This window comes from Siphateles boraxobius, unplaced genomic scaffold (genome assembly GCF_051911475.1).
Source record: "Siphateles boraxobius isolate OS27281-9 unplaced genomic scaffold, OSU_SipBor_1 8, whole genome shotgun sequence".
Classification (NCBI taxonomy): domain Eukaryota; kingdom Metazoa; phylum Chordata; class Actinopteri; order Cypriniformes; family Leuciscidae; genus Siphateles; species Siphateles boraxobius.
In genome coordinates this window covers 33,642,072-33,662,195 of record NW_027509208.1, presented here as the reverse complement: position 1 = coordinate 33,662,195, position 20,124 = coordinate 33,642,072, and the positions used below count along the sequence as shown (strand labels likewise).

Genomic DNA, 20,124 nt, shown 5'->3' with positions numbered 1-20,124 from the left:
ACTACTGCATCGCTGGATCCGGAGTGAGAAGCCGCGCCGTCTGATAGTAAGCCTTCAGCGGGACGAGCCTTTGAGTCTGAAGCCGCTGGCCTTCACCTCGCCGCCTTCAGCCGCCATACCTGCTACGCTTTCCGGCGTCAATATCCTTTTACTCTGCTGAGAGTGTGTGTTCGCCGTTGCGACTCACACTCTCTCTCTTATCTAAAAGAGCAGCGTCTTTTTAAAGATGCTTCGTTCCTGTGGCTCGTGCCGAGCCGCACTCAGCGACGGGGACCGCCATTTCATCTGCGTTTCCCGCCTGGGTAAGGATCCTGCAGCTCTCGCTATTGCCATGGTGACTCTGTAGGTACCTCCATGGCCTTAGCAAGGTACCTACTGAAGCTATGGGGTCGTGGCCTGGAGTTGATCCTGAATCAGGCATAGCGCCCATGACATGGAGAGGCTCTGGCATGGCGGCCATCTTAGCCAGGGGCTGTGGCGTGGCGGCCATCTTGGCAGAGAGCTATGGAGTGGCCATCCAACACACACAAAATAGCCGTGGTCATGATGGTCAGCACTGCATCTTCCGGAGCTGCCTCAGGCGTGACAGCCATCTTGTCCGTAGACACAGGCGCAGCGGACATGGCATGAACAGTCTCTTGCTTGGCAGGTACAATGTGAACAGTCTCTGGGTTGGCAGGCATGACGTTAAGAAGCTCTGGATCGGCATGCATGACATGAAGAGACTCAGGCTTGGAGAGTACTGTGGTGTTGCAGGGCTCCTCGTCCGCAAAACCCACAGTAAAAGTTGAGGCGCTCAACAAAAGGGCATAGTCAATATATTGCGCAAGGAAGATATTAATTTTCCCCTCAGGCAGTCCAGAGCGCAAGGGTTCTCTTAACCCAAAGCGAAAAATGTCCTTTAAGGCCACGTCATTTCAGTTTACCTGGCAGCACATCAGTCCACAAAAATCTTGAACATAATGTCTATGGACATAGACATAGACACAAACAGTGGTTACAAGTAACAATACTTGACAAAGATACATGGCAAACATGAGGGCTTCATAGCCAGCCAGGTCCCTCTACACTCCATGACCATGGTCCTAGCCCTTTTGCCCTGCACGGGCCTGTGACATTTTTGTTCAAAAAATTACACACACCCATAGTGAAAACATGATTTTTGAAGCAGTTACATACATTTTTATGTGTAACTAGATAATACAGCTTGGAGTGTGAGTGTGTGCAGTGTACGGACATCAAAGTATCATCAAGTTATGTTTACCACAGGCTTTATTTTAGACATAAATCGAAAAACCCCATTATAAAACCCCATAGGAAAATCTCCAGCGGCGAATTAGTCTGCCGGGTTCTAACGTCATACCTGCTCCATCTATTAGGGCTTGATCCTCAGAGCGCAATTAAGAATGACCGACCACTAATAGCTTTTATCAAATATTATTCCCACGACTCTTCGAGCCACACACATGACATCATTATTAATGGCGTTCATCTCATGGGCAAGCCTTACCAAGCCTCTCCACCACCTCAATGATGCCTAAATACACATTTCCCCCATGTGCATATAAGAGAGATATATTCACTGATGTATATATTTAAGTTTATATTTGAATTTTGTTTGCAGTTCTTGAAAATGCACAAAAACGTGAGTCACTTATTCAGTTTGGTGAGAGGAAGGTCATGTTGGGCTTGTGTTGTCAGAGATCTGCTGAAAATTAAAGTTCCGCTAACTGAAGAATCAGCCCAAAAGATTTCAAGTACATATTATTTCTACTATTTGGCTTAATTAAAGGTATTTTTCTCCCTATCTGTCATATCTTCACTCACTGGTTCTTGGACCATTTTAAGTCAGGAGCATTTCCCAAAATCATTGTTAGCCAACTATAGTTGCAAGTTCCGTTAAACTCTTGTTGGTAACGACGGAAGTTGCAATCATAGTTGTTTTTGAGAAACGCACCCCTCACCGATTCAGTCTGGTCTGTGAATGAACTTTTCAGACTCATTCCAGTATGACTCCAAATAACATTTTTGTCTATGAATCAGACATTGCTATTAAAAGCACACTTCATGCTCTTTCAAATACAGCGAAGAATACAGTGTACATGTCTTAGACGAACGACTGTGCCAGTGCTTTCTCATCACGTGTGTGCAGTGATTTCGGAATGCAGTGATTTGTGAGCTGAAACAGCATTTGATTAGAGCATATCAAATGGATTATGCACAGCATGAGAGCAGTGTGTGTGTGTGTGTGTGTGTGTGTGTGTGTGTGTGTGTGTGTGTGTGTGTGTGTGTGTGTGTGTGTGTGTGTGTGTGTGTGTGTGTGTGTGTGTGTGTGTGTGTGTGTTGTAATAAATATTGGAAATGGAGAACAAAAGATTATGAGTTCTTCTGATAAATCTTCTTCTTCTGATAAACCCCCAGAAATGGTATATATTAAAAAACTACCTGCATGCTTTGAATGTAACGGATGGAGATGACCCAGAATTAAGAAATGTTAATGTAACAGACAAGGTTGAGATTTTTATGGATAATCTTATAGTTGAACACCTCCGGAGGGACAACACAAAGAGAACTCGCAAGACGGAGAAGAAGGAGAGAAAGGCGCTGGCTAAGATCTTCCACTAAGGCGCATCTCCCTCAGAATGGACTGATTCATCGTGCACAGCATGTTAATACAAATTATCAGACGAGTTGAATGAATAAATAGGAAAATAATACACATTGTAAATGGTTTTATGGTTAAAAATGAAATAGACTGCTCAATGAGGATGTGTTGAATTTGCAGGACAAGCTCAAATTACTTAAAGCATATTTTGAGCATGACCTACGAACTTAAGGGTCATTGTTTGAGGTGTTATGTCTGTGGGTGTATGTGGACGCAACATGTTTAGGTTGTTAGGACCACATGTATTTTTAAAGGGAACTGTGAACATTGTTTGCCTCAGACATAGAAAATATGTAAAACTTGAGAAAGGTCAAAAGGACTGCGATAGAAAAACTTAACAAATAAAGCTTTTGTGTATGTGCTGCATAAAATAGGTGTGAAAAGGAAATATATATTTTGAATATGTGCTTCTGCAAGCTTATGTTAATAAAGGACTAGGATAAGTCCAAAGTTGTACCATATAATGGAATTAGCTGTACTATAATGACAGCCCATAGTTAGAAGGCGGCCTAGAACAGGGTTAGTATAAAAAGCCTTGGAGAGGTTTTTTTTCGGGGACACAATTTGGGTGAAGACTTATATGTGTTTATGTTATTTTTTGCCTTTGGAATTTTTTGTCTTTGTATTATTCTGAATCTTTTTAAAATAAAACAAAATCATGATGTGGTGATTCGTAAAACTTTTTAAACCAGTCTAAAAATAATTTTTCCCTATCAATATTTCATGATTTTTGTAATGAAAAATTAATATTGGCAAACGCCCAGTGCATTCGAATCCAAGATTGAACTGGTTAGAGGCACCGCAGAGGGACCCTGAATCGACATCCCACGTCTTTAATCTAAAGGTAAGGGCTATATTTGATTGCAGCAGATTATGGGAATGTTTTAGAAGGATCTAGAGGTTAAAGCGGGATACAAATACAACAGTATGTGTGTGTGTGTGTTCTGTACCGTGATCATAATCACTCTTCAGGTTGCAGGTCCTACACTGAGGGTTGTTCACGGGTCGTCCAGGTACGTGCTCCACTAGTTTGCAGTACATTTCTGGTTCCGTTTCTCCACATGTGGCGTTGGTTTTGATCTCTGCCATGGAGGCCAGGTTCAGCACAGCTGGGAAAAGACCTGTAGACACAGCACACACACCGTTAGCTGTTCCTAAGACAGATGACCGCTTCTACAGACGACTCAACAGCAACAGCAAAAACACTTGCAGATCAAAAAATAAAAAACCTGTGTAGAGGACCATATAGCCAGAGCTTAACCTTGACCATCTGTTTATGTCTCAGGATTACGATAGCAATCCACCCTGATTCAATAGTGCCCTATTTAATGGTATAGGGGGCGATTTCGGACCCAGACCAATTTTTTATGCCCTTCCCTGCAAACTTCCCTCTGTCTCGTTCACTTGGATGTACATCATTGCTTACATTGCACGAGCGCCCACTACTGGCGGGACCCTAGCAATGTGTTTAAATGGAACGCCCTGAGCCCTTGATCACTGATATGGAAACTGATATGGAGCTTTTATTTACATTCGCTTTTATTTATTTACAATTTTTTCTCTCATGAATTTGTTTTACATACCTTTCTATAGGCCTGTATGTATGCGTGGGCTGTTGGAGAAAATATAAAAAATTACACAAACTAAAATTATAACAATAAAATAAACTAAGTCAGCTTAAGGTAGTTACAGGTATTATGCGGTTAAATGCCAAAATATCTCCAATTTCATTCACTAGAGTTCATACACTAGAATTACAGCTTCATATGTGGGAATTAGGAAATTTCCGATAGCATGTGAAGACAGAAAAAAACATCACTGTTTCGGTCAATGATTTTAGAAAAATTACTTTGGGCAGAAAATTATTTGTTGTTCCTGCTTCACCCTGATTACGCAATTTTCCAACTCAGACTGTCTATAAAGACTTTGATTCAGTCTCTGACTGCCATACATTTTTGCGGAAATTAATTATGGGAAAATCTTATTGGAACAAACATGTGGATGTTTTGAAACAAAAGGATAATTTCAGGAATGTGAGACTTTAAAGCTGCACAAATTTAAATCAGATTTAATGCACCTTGTTTTTAAATCCAACTTCTGTTTCATCAAACACATCCTTCATCAAAATAACACAGCCACAGTTATGAAACTAGAGCTGGTCCTGCTTTGTGAGAGAGCTGCTTTGCCTGTTCTCATTTCTGTAATTAATACTGTCTTAGTATCTTCCCACATTTCCTGGGATTTCCCAAGATTCACATATAGACAGTATGGAGCAACATGACATCACTTCAGCTCATGTTCAAATCCTCTTTAGAGAGAGTTTGAGTTTTAGTAGTTTATAGTACATAATAGCTTAATTCAGAATAGCAAAGTAGCTTACTACTATTATTATGCAATTCAAAGATTTACAAATATACACAAAATCAACATTAACAATTTTGTTTCACAATTATGATTAATATTCTGAATGTGCATTCTTGCTGAATGAGTTCTACACTTCATGAATTATCTCATTGTAACCAACAAAGTCTGAACATGATTTAAATAATATTCATTTAGACAGCTCCAATGATTATTAACAGGAGTTCCCTTTCAAGGGAACTCGAGCTGCGTTTGAGAAGTGGTGGGAACGCTCTGCGTGTTTACGTCGTGAAGCACGTGTAAAATCAGTCCAATGGAAGCCCGCTACGACATAGGTGACGTCATTGATCAGGAAACTATAAAGCAGCCCTGAATTCAGACCGTGACAGCTTCTGTACCTTCAGCAAGCGCTCTCTGTATATCTGTCCTTGTCTATTTATTGTTGTCTGTCAAGCCCCTTATATTTATATATCACTATGGCGAGCAAGCAAAGTTATAAGCGTTGTGTTGTTCCCTGCCCTCGTTATATCATGGGTTTGGGACACACATCGTATGTGTATTGCTTGTTTGGGAGTGGAGCATGCCCAGTCAGTCCTCGAGGGGGCTGACTGTGAGCGTTGCATGAGTTTGTCTATGAAAACTCTCCGCTCTCGCCGGGCGTTCTTTGAGGAGGATGGTTCGGTTCGCGCTCCCCGACGTGCGGGTCCCACTGCTGCCGAGGCACAGCGTCGGCTTTCATCTTGGGGTTCGCAGATGGATCTAGTAGCGGGGTTTGAGATGGGCCCCACCCTTTCTCAGCCCTTACCTGCTGGATCCGCTGTCTTTGCCCAGGAAGGAGCCCGCTCTGCGGCTTCTCCTTCCCAGGCTGAGGCACCAATATTACGGCTATCCAGTTCTGAGGATCTGGATGTCGTTGATATGGGGGATATTGAGTGTTCGCCAGCTCATACCCCTGCTGATGAGGAGCTTTTGGAGGTTTCATCTCGTGCTGTTACTAAATTAAATATTAAGTGGCAAGCCGATGATGTTGATGTTGAATCTAGAAAGAGTCTTTTAGATGAATGTTATCTACCATCTAGATCACGACCTCCTCGTCGGGAACTCCCGTTTTTCCCGATCTCCACACAGAGGTGTCGAGATCGTGGATTAAACCGCGTCTTTCAGAGTGCAAAATCCGCAGACTAGTAATTATAGTAAAATTCAAGGGATTGATCACTATGGTTATTTGACTATGCCTCGTGCTGAAGACACGATAGCGAGCTATCTCTCCCCCGAGTCATCTTCTTCTCTGAAAGCCCCGACGTTACCCACCAGACCTTTAAAAAATACATCTTTGTTGGTGGGTAAAGCGTATTGGCAGCATGTCAGGCCGCGGCATGCTTACATACTATGTCGATTCTCAAAGCATACCAGGCTGACCTGCTGAGGGACATGGACGATTGTGAGGAAGTTAGTGCTGATGCAATTCTAGAATTGCGTCGCATGACAGATTTATCTCTCCGGGCCACCAAGGAGACGGCAAAATCTGTGGGCCGTTCTATGGCAGCCCTGGTGGCCACGGAACGTCATTTATGGTTAAATCTATCAGAGATTAAGGATAAAGATAGGTCTGTTCTTCTGGACGCACCGCTTTCACCTACTAGTCTGTTCGGCGACGCTATAAATTGTGTTGTCGATAGGTTTCAAGAAAACAAAAAACAAGCGGCTGCGTTTCAGAGGTTTCTTCCTCGCCGGTCCAGTGTCCCCGAGGCTGCTCGCAACATAAAGCCTGAGCAGTCTTGTCCGTCTATGAGCTCCACACATAGCTGAATGATGATCGATTGCTGATCCTGATCGATTGCTCCGGTCTGCCTAGCTGCCTGCTGTGTTTTGTTTGCTTCGAGGCTGTAAGCTCCGTCTAAGCCTCGTATTAGCTTTGTATTTCTTTCTGTTTTGTACCATCATTTACTACCATTTCTAGTTGTTTATACTACTAATTACATCTTGGAAAACATCTCAGATTAACCTGACATCGCTAGCTTCCGTTATTGTTAGCACAACACGCTAGTAACTCGCTAGCCTGTTAATGCGCCACCCGTGCGCTCAGTTATTTATTTATTTTTCTCTTGCGGGCCCGCGCCTCTGAGTTTATAAAAAGCCCAGGTGAGTAAGAATCAGTCAACAAACACGGTGAGTAATGTCTTGTCCTGTTATTGTCACCTGGACTTCATGTTTAGCATAGCCTTCCCCGTCGGCAATATAGGGTTTATATGTGATAAATGCAAGGAGACAGTCAGGGTGACGGAGAAGATTTCAGAATTAGAAACACGCATCCAAACTTTAATTGAGGATAGTAAGTGTGCTAGAGCTTTAGATACTATTTTGGATGCGCCTAGCATAGTGAACTCTTTACATGATTCGGTTCCGGCTGAATTATTGCCTGTGCAGCAACGCAAATGGGTGACGGTGAGGGATCGCTCTAGTCGCGGATCAAAAAAACACTCTTCCGTTCCGATTACCATAACAAATCGATTTGCCCCGCTCAGTGAAACACCCACTGAGAATTCTGTTGATTGTGCCCTGGTAATTGGTGATTCGATCACACGGAACGTGAAAATAGGGACACCAGCCAACATAGTCACATGTTTGCCGGGAGCCAGAGCGCCTGACATCAAAGCAAATTTAAAAGTGCTGGCTAATGCTAATCGTAAATTCTCTAAGATTGTTATTCACGTCGGCACTAATGATGTTCGAGTCCGCCAGTCGGAGATCACCAAAATTAATATTAAAGAGGTGTTTGAACTCGCAAGTACGATGTCAGGCACTGTAATTTGATCTGGCCCCCTTCCTGTTCGAAGGAGTGATGAGATAGTTAGCAGATTGTCATAACTCAATGGCTGGCTGTCTAAGTGGTGTCGGCAAAATAATATAGAATTCATAGACTATTGGAAAAGTTTTTGGGGCAAACCTGACCTGTTGAAAAGAGATGGTATTCATCCCTCCTGGGATGGTGCTGCTCTTCTCTCTAGTAATTTGGCTCATAGTTTTAGAGACAAAACATGACAATCTGGGGCTCAGGTCAGGAAGCAGACAGACTGGCTAAACCGACCGTCTGCTAGCGGCCTCGCGTCACCAAGGTCAGATAAATCCCATCACATAGAGCCTCTTTCACCTAGATATCATCATATAGAGACTGTGTCTGTTCCCCGAATTTGGAAATCCAAAAAACTTCCAAACCGATCAAAGGTTAAAAATTTAATTGATATTCAACAAATAAAAAATAGATATAATACAGATGAACAAACGATAAAGCTTGGGTTGCTGAATACCCGATCCCTTACTTCAAAAGCGCTCATAGTTAATGATATGATTTCAGATTATAACCTAGATGTGCTGTGTATGACAGAAACCTGGCTAAAACCAAACGATTACATTACTTTAAATGAGTCCACCCCCCATGATTACTGTTATAAACATGAACATCGCCTGAAAGGCAAAGGGGGAGGTGTTGCTGTAATTTAAAGTAATATTTTCAAAACCACTAAAAAATCTAGTTTTAAATATAACTATTTTGAAGTGTTGGTGCTTAATGTAAAAATATATAATGTAAACGATAAATCAAGTTTGAGAATTCTGCTGGCATCTGTATACAGGCCACCAGGGCACCATAAAGATTTTATCAAAGAATTTGATGACTTTCTATCAGAATTAGTATTGACTGCAGATAAAGTCCTAATTGTTGGTGATTTTAATATACATGTAGATAATGAAAAAGGTGCAATGGGATTGGCATTTAAAGAGATTCTTAACTCTATTGGAGTTAGACAACACGTGTCAGGACATACTCATTGTCATAATCATACTCTAGATCTAATATTATCACATGGAATCAATGTTGATGCTGTTGAAATTCTGCAGCAGAGCGACGACATCTCAGATCATTATCTAATCTCATGTAAATTACATTTAGCCAAGGCTGCAAAGCCAGCTCCGTGTTACAGGTATGTTAGACCTATCACTTCTGCCACTAAAGATTGCTTTATCAATAATCTTCCTAATCAGTTTCATCATCTAAGCATCCTAGATAGCTTAGAAGAACTTGATATTGCAACAGAAACTTTTAACTCTCTCTTTTCCAGCACTTTAGACACAGTTGCTCCGTTGTGCTTAAAGAAGATTAAAGAAAATAGTCCAACGCCGTGGTACAACGAGCACACACGGGCCCTTAAGAGAGCAGCCAGAAAAATGGAGCGCAACTCTAAGAAAACAAAACTAGAGTTATTTCGGATTTCATGGAAGGAGAGCTCGATTGCTTACAGAGAGGCTTTAAAAGCTGCTAGATCTGCTTATTTTTCAACCCTATTAGAAGAAAATAAACATAATCCTAGGTATTTATTTGAAAAAGTGGCTACACTAACGAAAAAGAAAGCTTCAAGCCCAGAAGTTTCCAAGAAACACAGCAGTAATGACTTTATGAACTTCTTCACTTATAAGATTGATAATATTAGGGACAAAATTATAACTATGCAACCGTCTACTACAGCATCGCATCAGGGAGTGCATTATAGTCTCCCTGAGGTAAAATTTGATTCATTCATTGCCATAGGAGAGGAAGAATTTTGCAAACTCATTAATTCATCTAAATCGACAACATGTATGTTAGACCCTATACCGACTAAACTATTGAAAGAGATGCTTCCAGAAGTCATAGATCCTCTTCTTAACATCAATAATTCGTCTATGTCTCTAGGATACGTACCAAAAACCTTTAAGCTGGCTATGATTAAACCACTTGTTAAAAAAACGCAACTTCATCCTACAGAATTAGTCAATTACAGGCCGATCTCAAATCTACCTTTTCTATCAAAGATATTAGCAAAAGCAGTATCCTCACAATTATGTTCTTTTCTTGAAGGAAATGATATCTGCGAGGATTTCCAGTCAGGATTTAGACCGCACCATAGCACTGAGACAGCTCTCATTAGAGTCACAAATGATTTGCTCTTATCATCCGATCGTGGTTGTATCTCTCTATTAGTGTTACTTGATCTTAGTGCTGCATTTGACACCATTGACAACATTCTCTTAAATGACTAAAAAACTATGTTGGCATTAATGGAATTGCATTAGCATGGTTTAAATCATATTTATCTGACCGCTGTCATGATTCTGCCATCTAGTTCTTGTCTTTCTTTAAGTCTTGAGGCAGGATCATGACAGACCCATGTTTTATGTGCAAACACATGGCCTTGTTGGGGCATGTGCTTGTGTTGTCTCGTAATCTAGCCCCGCCCTCCTTGTTATCCTTGTTTAGTCATTATTGCTTCCCCATTATCACCTGTCTCCCTCATTAATTTGTCTCTATTTAATCCCCTCGTGTTTGCTGTCCAGTGTCGGTTCATTGTCAATCCGTGTCAAGTTTATGAGTAACCTGTCAAGAATAATCGTCCTGTTGAGCTATTTTTTGTATCAGTTGTTTGTCTTCTAGTATTTTGTCAGTATCTTTGTCTAGTTAGGTACCTTAGTCCTGTCTTGTTTTGCCCCCTCGTGGGCTTTGTTTTCCCCTTTTGTTCATAATAAACCGTGTGCTGTGACTACTGTCTGCGATTGGGTTCATTCCCTTCTTCACCCTTCCAATTTCATGACAGAATGAACCGACCAGAACCGAACCCAGCAGACAGTATGTCCTCGCCCATCAAGTGCCAATCGGACCCTTTAGAAGATTGGTGGCTCAAGACTATTTCCGATTCAAGGAGTTGCAAGCTTTCGATTCCCCCCCAGGGAGAGCTGTCTGTGAACGAGTATGCCCGGGTCGTGGAGGAGGGGAGGTTTCTCTTACCTGAAAGCCTCTTAAATTGCTACCTCATTGCGGGCCTCAATGATCCTCCCCCTCTGGCTGAACGGGAGAAGCTGGTCCGTCGTCCGTTCCGTGATATGGTGGTCTGTTTGTCGCGGAAAGACTCGCCAAGTGCCACCGTGTCGCCATCACCTGGCTTGCTCCCCGTGATCCCGGAGGATCGCGTTCTCGCCGTGGCTACGTTGGGGGACCGGACTCTTTCCACCTCGACTCCCGAGGCGTCATCCGCAGTTACAACTCTTCGCGGAAAGCGGGGAAGACAGCTGTCATAGGAGTCGGCATCGGAATCCTCTTCGACGGAGTCTACCCCTCCTGGGACTGTCTTCCCAGAGCCTGCTACGGTCCCCGCGGAGAACCTTCAACCGGTCACTAGTCCAACTACGGTCTCGGTACCGCGACCTAGGAGGAAGAAGAGGAGGAAGGGAGCCCCCCGTCCTTCGTCTCTGCCTGGTTTAGAGCCCGCTGCAGCAGTGAACGCTGTTCCAGAGCCCGCTAATGCAAGCGCCGTTCCAGAGCCCGCTACTGCAAGCGCCGTTCCATAGCCCGCTACTGTAAGTGCCGTTCCAGAGCCCGCTACTGCAAGCGCCGTTCCAGAGCCCGCTACTGCAAGCGCATTCCAGAGCCCGCTACTGCAAGCGCCGTTCCAGAGCCCGCTACTGCAAGCGCCGTTCCAGAGCCCGCTACTGCAAGCGCCGTTCCAGAGCCCGCTACTGCAAGCGCCGTTCCAGAGCCCGCTACTGCAAGCGCCGTTCCAGAGCCCGCTACTGCAAGCGCCGTCCCAGAGCCCGCTACTACAAGCGCTGTTCCTGAATCAGCAGCTGGTTGCCCGGTTACTGAATCTGCCTCTGTGAGAGCTGCGGCCGATCAAGCTGCAGAAGCAGTCCTGCAAGCGGTGTCTGCTCGTAAGCGGATGCCTATCATTGTTGCTGCCGAGACTCTAGCAGACTACCTTGCCAAGCTTGTCAAGATCATCGATGTGCCCGTCATGTCTTGTCCCGAGCCCACTGTGTCTGTGAGCTCTATTCCCAAGCCTACCACTGTGAGCGCCGCAACCGATCCTGTCCCTGTGAGCGCTGCACACAAGCCTGTCACTGGGAGCATTGCACCCAAGCCTGCCACGGAGAGCGCTGCACCCAGTCCTGCCCCTTCGCCTGCTATGTCCCGCGTCAGGAGTCCCGTTTCCTCATCCTCTGTGTCCTCCGTGTCTGAATCTGTTGCTGCTACCACTGAAGCAGTATCCCAGTCTGTTTTCCCGGTCGCCCCTGTCTCCACTAATTCCCGGACTGTTTCCCCGTTCGTCCCTGTCTCCACCAGCCCCCGGACTGTTTCCCCGTTTATCCCTGTTTCCACTAGTCCCCGGGACTGTTTCCCCGTTTGTCCCTGTCACTACTAGTTCTCGGACTATTTTCCCTGTCTCCACTAAGCCCCGGACTGTTTCCCCCAAGACCTCTCCTCTTGTGTCTCCGTCTAAGCCTGCCCAGAGTCCTCGTCTTCAGCCCTCATCTCGTGGACCTAAGACCCCCAGCACACCCATCCACCCTGGACCACCCCCCATGAATTCTGTGTTCCCTCCGCCCCCCCTTCCTTGTCTGTTATTTTTGATTTGTCATCCCAACCCTGCTATTGTTTATTTGTGAATGCCTTTATTTTTATTTGTCATTTATTGTTGGTTTGTGTCTTGTCTTTCTTTAAGTCTTGAGGCAGGATCATGACAGACCCATGTTTTATGTGCAAACACATGGCCTTGTTGGGGCATGTGCTTGTGTTGTCTCGTCATCTAGCCCCGCCCTCCTTGTTATCCTTGTTTAGTCATTATTGCTTCCCCATTATCACCTGTCTCCCTCATTAGTTTGTCTCTATTTAATCCCCTCGTGTTTGCTGTCCAGTGTCGGTTCATTGTCAATCCGTGTCAAGTTTGTGAGTAACCTGTCAAGAATAATCGTCCTGTTGAGCTTTTTTTTGTATCAGTTGTTTGTCTTCTAGTATTTTGTCAGTATCTTTGTCTAGTTAGTCACCTTAGTCCTGTCTTGTTTTGCCCCCTCGTGGGCTTTGTTTTCCCTTTTTGTTCATAATAAACCGTGTGCTGTGACTACTGTCTGCGATTGGGTTCATTCCCTTCTTCACCCTTCCAATTTCATGACAACCGCTATCAGTTTGTAGCAGTAAATGAAGAGATGTCTTATCGATCACAAGTTCAGTATGGCGTACCACAATACTCAGTTCTCGGACCGCTGCTTTTCACTCTGTACATGCTACCTTTAGGAGATATCATTAGGAAACATGGAATTAGCTTTCACTGTTATGCTGATGATACTCAGCTCTATATTTCTTCCAAACCTAACGAAACACATCAATTCACAAAATCATCGGAATGCATAGTTGATATACAAAATTGGATGACTAGTAATTTCATACTACTAAATTCTGAAAAAACAGAGATTCTAATTATTGGACAAAAACTTCCACTCGTAATAACCTAGAATACTGTTTAACACTTGATGGCTGCTCTGTTAAGTCTTCGTCATCAGTTAGGAACCTGGGTGTACTCTTTGATACCAATCTTTCATTTGAAAGTCACGTGTCTAGTGTCTGTAAAACCGCATTTTTCCATCTTAAAAATATATCTAAATTACGTCATATGCTCTCATTGATAAATGCGGAACAACTAGTTCATGCGGTCATGACATCAAGGCTAGATTATAGTAATGCTCTACTGGGTGGTTGCCCTGCACACTTAATAAACAAACTAAAGCTAGTTCCAAACGCAGCCGCTAGAGTTCTTACCAGAACCAGGAAGTACGACCATATTAGCCCGGTCCTGTGAACACTGCATTGGCTCCCTATTAAACATCGTATAAATTTTAAAATATTGCTGATTACTTACAAAGCACTAAATGGTTTAGCCCCCCAGTACTTGAGCGAGCTCTTAACGCATTATAGTCCTTCACGTCTATTGCGATCTCAAAGTTCTGGCCAGTTGATAATACCTAGAATATCTAAATCGACTGCTGGCGGTAGATCCTTTGCCTATTTAGCACCAAAACTTTGGAACAATCTTCCTAACATTGTCCGGGAAGCAGACACAGTCTGTCAGTTCAAAGCTAGACTAAAAACACATCTCTTTGACCTAGCATTCACATAACACTCATAGACTTCTATAATTCAATATTAGGCTGCTTAGATTAGGTCAGCCGGAACTGGGAACATTTCCCTTAAATCCTGATGTACTCGGTACATCATAAGAAGAATGGCATCTACACTAATTTTAGTGTCTTTGTTGATCCCGAGGTTTTCCCGCAGCCTGCCGGATCCAGGCCGTTTCCAGAACTGACGAAGGACTTTTGCCTGGACCCGATGACAATACAGTGCTGAAGTGCCAACTAGCGTCTCCCTATGGAGGATTCCTATACCACTCTACAGATAAAGCGTTGTGGATTTTTTTGGTTCGCGTATCTACCCAAAGTGATAAGATAAAATTAAATTCTGCATCAAAATTTATAGACAAGACAAGTAGTTTCTTTAGGCATGGTTTGTAAGGAATTACAAACCTGCGCACATATATTCAAACGCACATAACTATAGAATCAATTCTTAATGCGCATGTGAACGCCATCAGGGTCTATCACAGGTTCGCGTTTAAAGTCTGTTTAGAGAGAACGGTGTCGTCTTAGCGGCCCCTAATTTAATAACAAACTATCATTTAGACGGAAGCGAATCAATCAAAACTAACTTTAGCTGGAAAAAACATTTTTCAATAACCACTATAAAACTAAACCAATCTCTGTTACCTTAAATTATATGTTTATCTCTGTAAAGCTGCTTTGAAACAATCTACATTGTTAAAAGCACTATATAAATGAGGATGACTTGACTTGACTTGACATAGAAGTCAGCAAAAACAGAGCGTCACCACTCGGGCTCCTCCTCAATCTGGGGATCCTGAGTGGCGGTCGCAGTCCAAGCCTGTTAGAGGTAGACAGGATCTGAGGACTGTCATCACTAAGAGAGCTTGGTCTAAGAAGAAGTCCCGACGCCAAGGCTTTCAGGCCTCTGAGGGTGGTCCCCTCCAGGGAGGAGCGATTCCGAGGAACCGTCCCTCCTTGGCACTCTCCGGGGGGCGATTCTCCGAGGAGAGTCGCAGTGTTGCCACTTCGGTTGTTCCCTGCCGGTTCGCCGCTTCAGGGCGCCGAGGTGTCAGCGTCCCCGTGCAATCCTCTGAGGAGGGTTGTAGAACAGTCAGTTCGATTGTTCACTGCCGGTTCGCCGATTCAGGGCGCCGAGATGATAGTTCAATCAAATCCAGAGGCCAGTCTCGAGGGACTGGTTCCCTTATCGGAATTTCTGGCAGCGTGGAAACTTCTGCCAAAATTTCTATATGGGTCCTGCACATAATAGAAAAGGGTTACAGAATTCAGTTTGGTTCTCGTCCGCCCTGATTCCAGGGGGTCCTCTCTACGGTAGTGGACTCACAGCAGGCTCTGGTTATGGAGCAGGAAGTACTGACACTTCTTCGAAAAGGAGCTATAGAAAGGGTTTCTCCTCCTAGCAGAGAGTTAGGGTTTTACAGCCGTTACTTCATTGTTCCAAAGAAGGATAGAGGGTTGCGTCCTATTCTAGATATGCGCCATCTAAACAGCAGGGTTCAGAAACTCAAGTTCAGAATGCTTACACTCAAACAGATTGTATCACAGATTCAGTAAGAGGACTGGTTTGTCACAATAGGCTTGAAGGACGCGTACTTCCATGTATCTATCCATCCTCATCACAGGAAGTTCCTGAGGTTCGCTTTCGGGGCGAAGCTTACCAGTATCGGGTTCTTCCATTTGGCCTAGGTTTATCACCCTGCACCTTTACAAAATGTGTGGATGCAGCTCTGGCTGCTTTGAGACTCCAGGGCATTCGCGTATTAAATTACATCGACGATTGGTTGATTTTAGCTCAGTCAGAGCAGTTGGCAGTTCGGCATCAAGATGACGTTCTGACCCACATAAAGAGTTTGGGGTTGCGGCTCAACACCAAGAAGAGTGTGCTCCTCCCGGCTCAGAGGACTACTTTTCTAGGTGTAATTTGGGATTTGACCACAATGCAGGCACGTCTGTCTCCTGCACGTATTTCTGCAATTCTCATAGCCGCAAGGAATGTGAAACTAGGCCAGTCACTCACTGTAAAACAGTTTCAGAGACTGTTGGGTCTCATGGCAGCTGCGTCCAACGTAATTACTTTTGGCCTTCTGTACATGAGACCCCTGCAGTGGTGGCTCAGGACCAAGGGATTTTCTCCAAGGGGAAATCCGTTCCGCAGGATGAAGGTCACGCGGCTATGCCTTCGTGCCTTGGTCATGTGGAAGAAACCTTGGTTCCTCGCCCAGGGCCCAGTGCTGGGGGCTTCTTGTCGACGCGTCACTCTTTCGACAGATGCTTCCCTCACGGGATGGGGAGCGGTCATGAGTGGCCGCTCGGCGCAAGGTCTTTGGCAGGACCATCAAGGTTCCTGGCACATAAATCGTTTGGAGATGATGGCGGTATTTCGAGCGCTCAAATATTTCCTGCCAGACCTGAGAGGCCATCATGTGTTGGTCCGCACAGACAACACATCAGTGGTCTCTTATATCAACCATCAGGGGGGTCTGAGGTCACGTCACCTATGCAAACAGGCCCATCAGGTCCTCCTATGGGCCCAGGGGAGATTGCTGTCACTCAGGGCAGTATATATTCCGGGGCGTCAGAATGTGGGAGCGGATAGTCTGTCGAGACAGGGGCTGAGGCCCGGGGAGTGGAGACTTCACCCCGAGGTGGTGGAGCTCCTGTGGGAGAAGTTTGGTCAGGCTCAAGTAGACCTTTTCGCATCATTAGATTCAACCCATTGTCCCATGTGGTTTTCCCTCACGCACCCAGCTCCTCTCGGACTGGATGCTATGGTGCAGGTGTGGCCGAGGCTGCACCTGTACGCTTTTCCCCCGATATCAATGCTTCCAGGGGTTCTGGAAAGGGTTCGCCGGGAAGGGGCTCATCTGCTACTAGTAGCCCCTTACTGGGCGACCCGAGTTTGGTTCTTGGTCTTAGTATCTCTTCTGGACGGCTCTCCCATGGAGATTCCATTCAGGAGGGACCTACAGTCCCAGGCAGGGGGCACGATATTTCACCCTCGGCCGGAGTTGTGGAAACTGTGGGCCTGGCCTCTGAAGGGGCCCGGCTCAGGGAATCCGGTCTCTCGACTGATGTCGTGGAGACCATCCTATAATCCAGAGCTCCTTCCACGAGAAGACTTTACGCATTGAAATGGAAATTATTCTCCACTTGGTGTGGTGAACGTCACGTCCTGTTAACTGCCCTGTTGGTTCAGTTCTGGATTTCCTGCAAGACCGTTTCTCTGACAGATTATCTCCTTCCACCTTGAAGGTTTACGTGGCGGCTACATCTGCCTACCACACCCCTCTGGGGGGTTCTTCTATCGGAAGAGATCCTTTAATCACTCGTTTTCTCCATGGTACACTGAGGTTGAGACCTGCACTGCACTCTAGAGCACCGGCTTGGGACCTTATGACCTTGACCTCTCCACTCCTGGGGCGAGGTTGCTTGCTTCTTAGTGTGCACAGGACTTCACACAGAACGGGCATTTGTCACTATGGCATAGTGGGTATGGGGTTCCCACCGCGTCTAAAACGCAGCTCGAGTTCCGTTGAAAGGGAACGTCTCAGGTTACGTATGTAACCCTGGTTCCCTGATAGGGAACGAGTCGCTGCGTTTATCTGCCATACTTCCTGCATGCCCTGATCGACTTGCTTCAGGCCTTTCAGAAGCTGTCACGGTCTGAATTCAGGGGTGCTTTATAGTTTCCTGGTCTATGACGTCACCTATGTCGTAGCGGGCTTCCATTGGACTGATTTTACACGTGCTTCACGACGTAATCACGCAGAGCGTTCCCACCGCGTCTCAAACGCAGCGTCTCGTTCCCTATCAGGGAACCAGGGTTACATACGTAACCTTAGACGTTTTCACACTGAACTGAAGTGATAACCATATTTTTCAGAAAAAAAGTCTCAACTGACTATAAGTTGCACAGGGTCAAGATTAAGTTGTTGAGATAAAAAGAAGATAATTTGCATCAGTGTACAGTGTCATATTTTATTATTTCATTCAGAAACAATGCAAAATACCAGTTAAAAAGACAAAATGTTTACAAACATTATAAAGACTATAAACATGTATTGTAGTTACCCATACACTACAATAAATCCTTTAAATTTAACAGTATTTAGAACAGAATAGGAATGACAAATATAAGTATAAAACAAATAGAGTTTAAATTATCGTGGCGTTTGTTATTAACAACCATTTTTATAAATCCCAAGTCTAAGCATTTTATTTAAAGAAAAACTGAAACTACTAGCGTGTCGATTGAAAATATAGATGAGTGCAGGGTCAAATTGCAAGCAGTTTAAGATTTATTAACATCAATCTCAATACACTAGCAAACAAGAACAGAACCAAAGAACTGACAAATAACTGAAGGAAACAGGGCTGAAATACACTGAACAAACCAAACAACTGAACAAAATGTGCCAACAATAACCTAACAATGAGTAACCAAGGAAACTAAACTAAAACACAGGGAACTGATTGAAAACAAATTGCTTTTGAACACTAGGTTTGGTGATATTTCTGCTTTTAAACAGGTCGTTTTTATTGATCAACATTAATCATAGCAATTTCGATATATAGGAAAATAATTGACAATTATATATTCCAAATGTATATACAATTTTAAACAAAAAGGTAGCCAGTATTAAGTGTACACTGTGCAGTATGTGGTACACTAGTATTTCAACAACCTGAAATATAAGGATCAGGGTTGGAGACCAAGGCATGAATGGAGTGCATGGTTTAAATCTTGATATCAGCAATATTAAACTGGGTTTACTGTTGTGTGTAGTGTATTTATGCACCAAAAAAGCAGAGAGTGTGCAAAGTCGGAGTGAATCAAAGAGCATTTGATCTCATGAAATCAGTCTCAGCTGCTCTGACAGATGTTCCATACGAGTTCACAGAGACATGCGAGCTGGACAAAAGCAAGGTTCTCCTCTCTGTCCCAATCACTTAAACTCTCCCCATGCTCTTTATAGTAAATTCTCTGGATGCGGTGCTAGTTCGGCTGGGATAAAGTCTTTTCACACCGCGCTTCATCCAACAAATCAGAGCTTTACAGCTGCCTCTGGAATGTCCACAATCAAATGGATATTATGCTCAATATGGGACACATTTGTAAAGCATAACAAGGACATTTTCCCAGGAAGTATTAACAACTTCCAGCTTGGAGGTTTTTGAAACTGGAGCTTAACAAACCAAGCCATCATCTATTTTGACCACATCCACACGAAGCCAGAGCTTTCCCTATCCGATCTTTTTTTTCCTCGTTCTAAAAAAAATTCCGTAAACAAGCCGTTGTCTCAAGAAATATCTGCGTACACACGAAACCACTGAAACCGACTCAAACCGATGTAGTATACATGCCAGACCAGTATGAGGCGCTGTATTTCTGACACAGATACACTAAAAACAGAGAAGAAGACTTGCGCATAAACCTTTCGCGCTGTATACAATAATATAGGCCTACAGTATGTAATATTAGGCACAGTAGCTTCTTTTCTTTTTTTACCAAGAACTTTATTGAACAATATGAAAAACCATAAATGGCCTGGTACAAAATAGGGAGTCACGATATTCGATTAGTTAGCTAAAGCATAAAGCTTGCCACAAAGAACCGGCAAATAGCCTAATCATTATGAATGTGTCAAATATAGCAAGGAGACATTTTAATTGTTTATTAATAAACTAGTGTTTTCTGTGACGATGCTGACTCGCCACCTTCGCAGTATTGTGAAGGTGCCTATAGAGAGATATGTGCACTTCATACGGATTATTAGAGTTGTCTGTTTCTTTTTCGTTTTGAATTGTTTTGTTTAAAAGTAGGCATTTCAAGCTTAGATATAATTTTTGAGTTTCTGTTCATTTATGAGACAAGCTCCAGTTCACGTGCGATGCAAGTTATATCGCGTCGGCGCCTCCATGTCCTGAATATAGGCTTATTGTCTGCTATATTTGCTTCTTATTTATTAAATCCAGGAAATTGGTTGATGAAACATTGATTAAAATTAAGATACAATTTATACAAAACGAAATTCACTTTAAAGAAAGGCTTTATACAAAACAAAACTTAATGAAGTGGTCAAAATGATGTGTCTCGATATTGCGCATCTTATGAT

The 20,124-nt window shown here is 43.8% G+C and overlaps 1 protein-coding gene across 11 annotated transcripts in view; it reads right to left on the bottom strand.

Annotated features, from left to right (window-relative positions):
* Positions 1-20,124, bottom strand: part of lama2 (laminin, alpha 2) — a 419,939-nt gene that overhangs the window by 336,828 nt on the left and 62,987 nt on the right. For all 11 annotated transcript variants that reach the window (XM_077221106.1, XM_077221108.1, XM_077221107.1 and 8 more), the window contains exon 2: positions 3,616-3,786. In XM_077221106.1, coding sequence (XP_077077221.1) covers positions 3,616-3,786 — 171 coding nt within the window. The remainder of the gene's footprint in view (positions 1-3,615; positions 3,787-20,124) is intronic.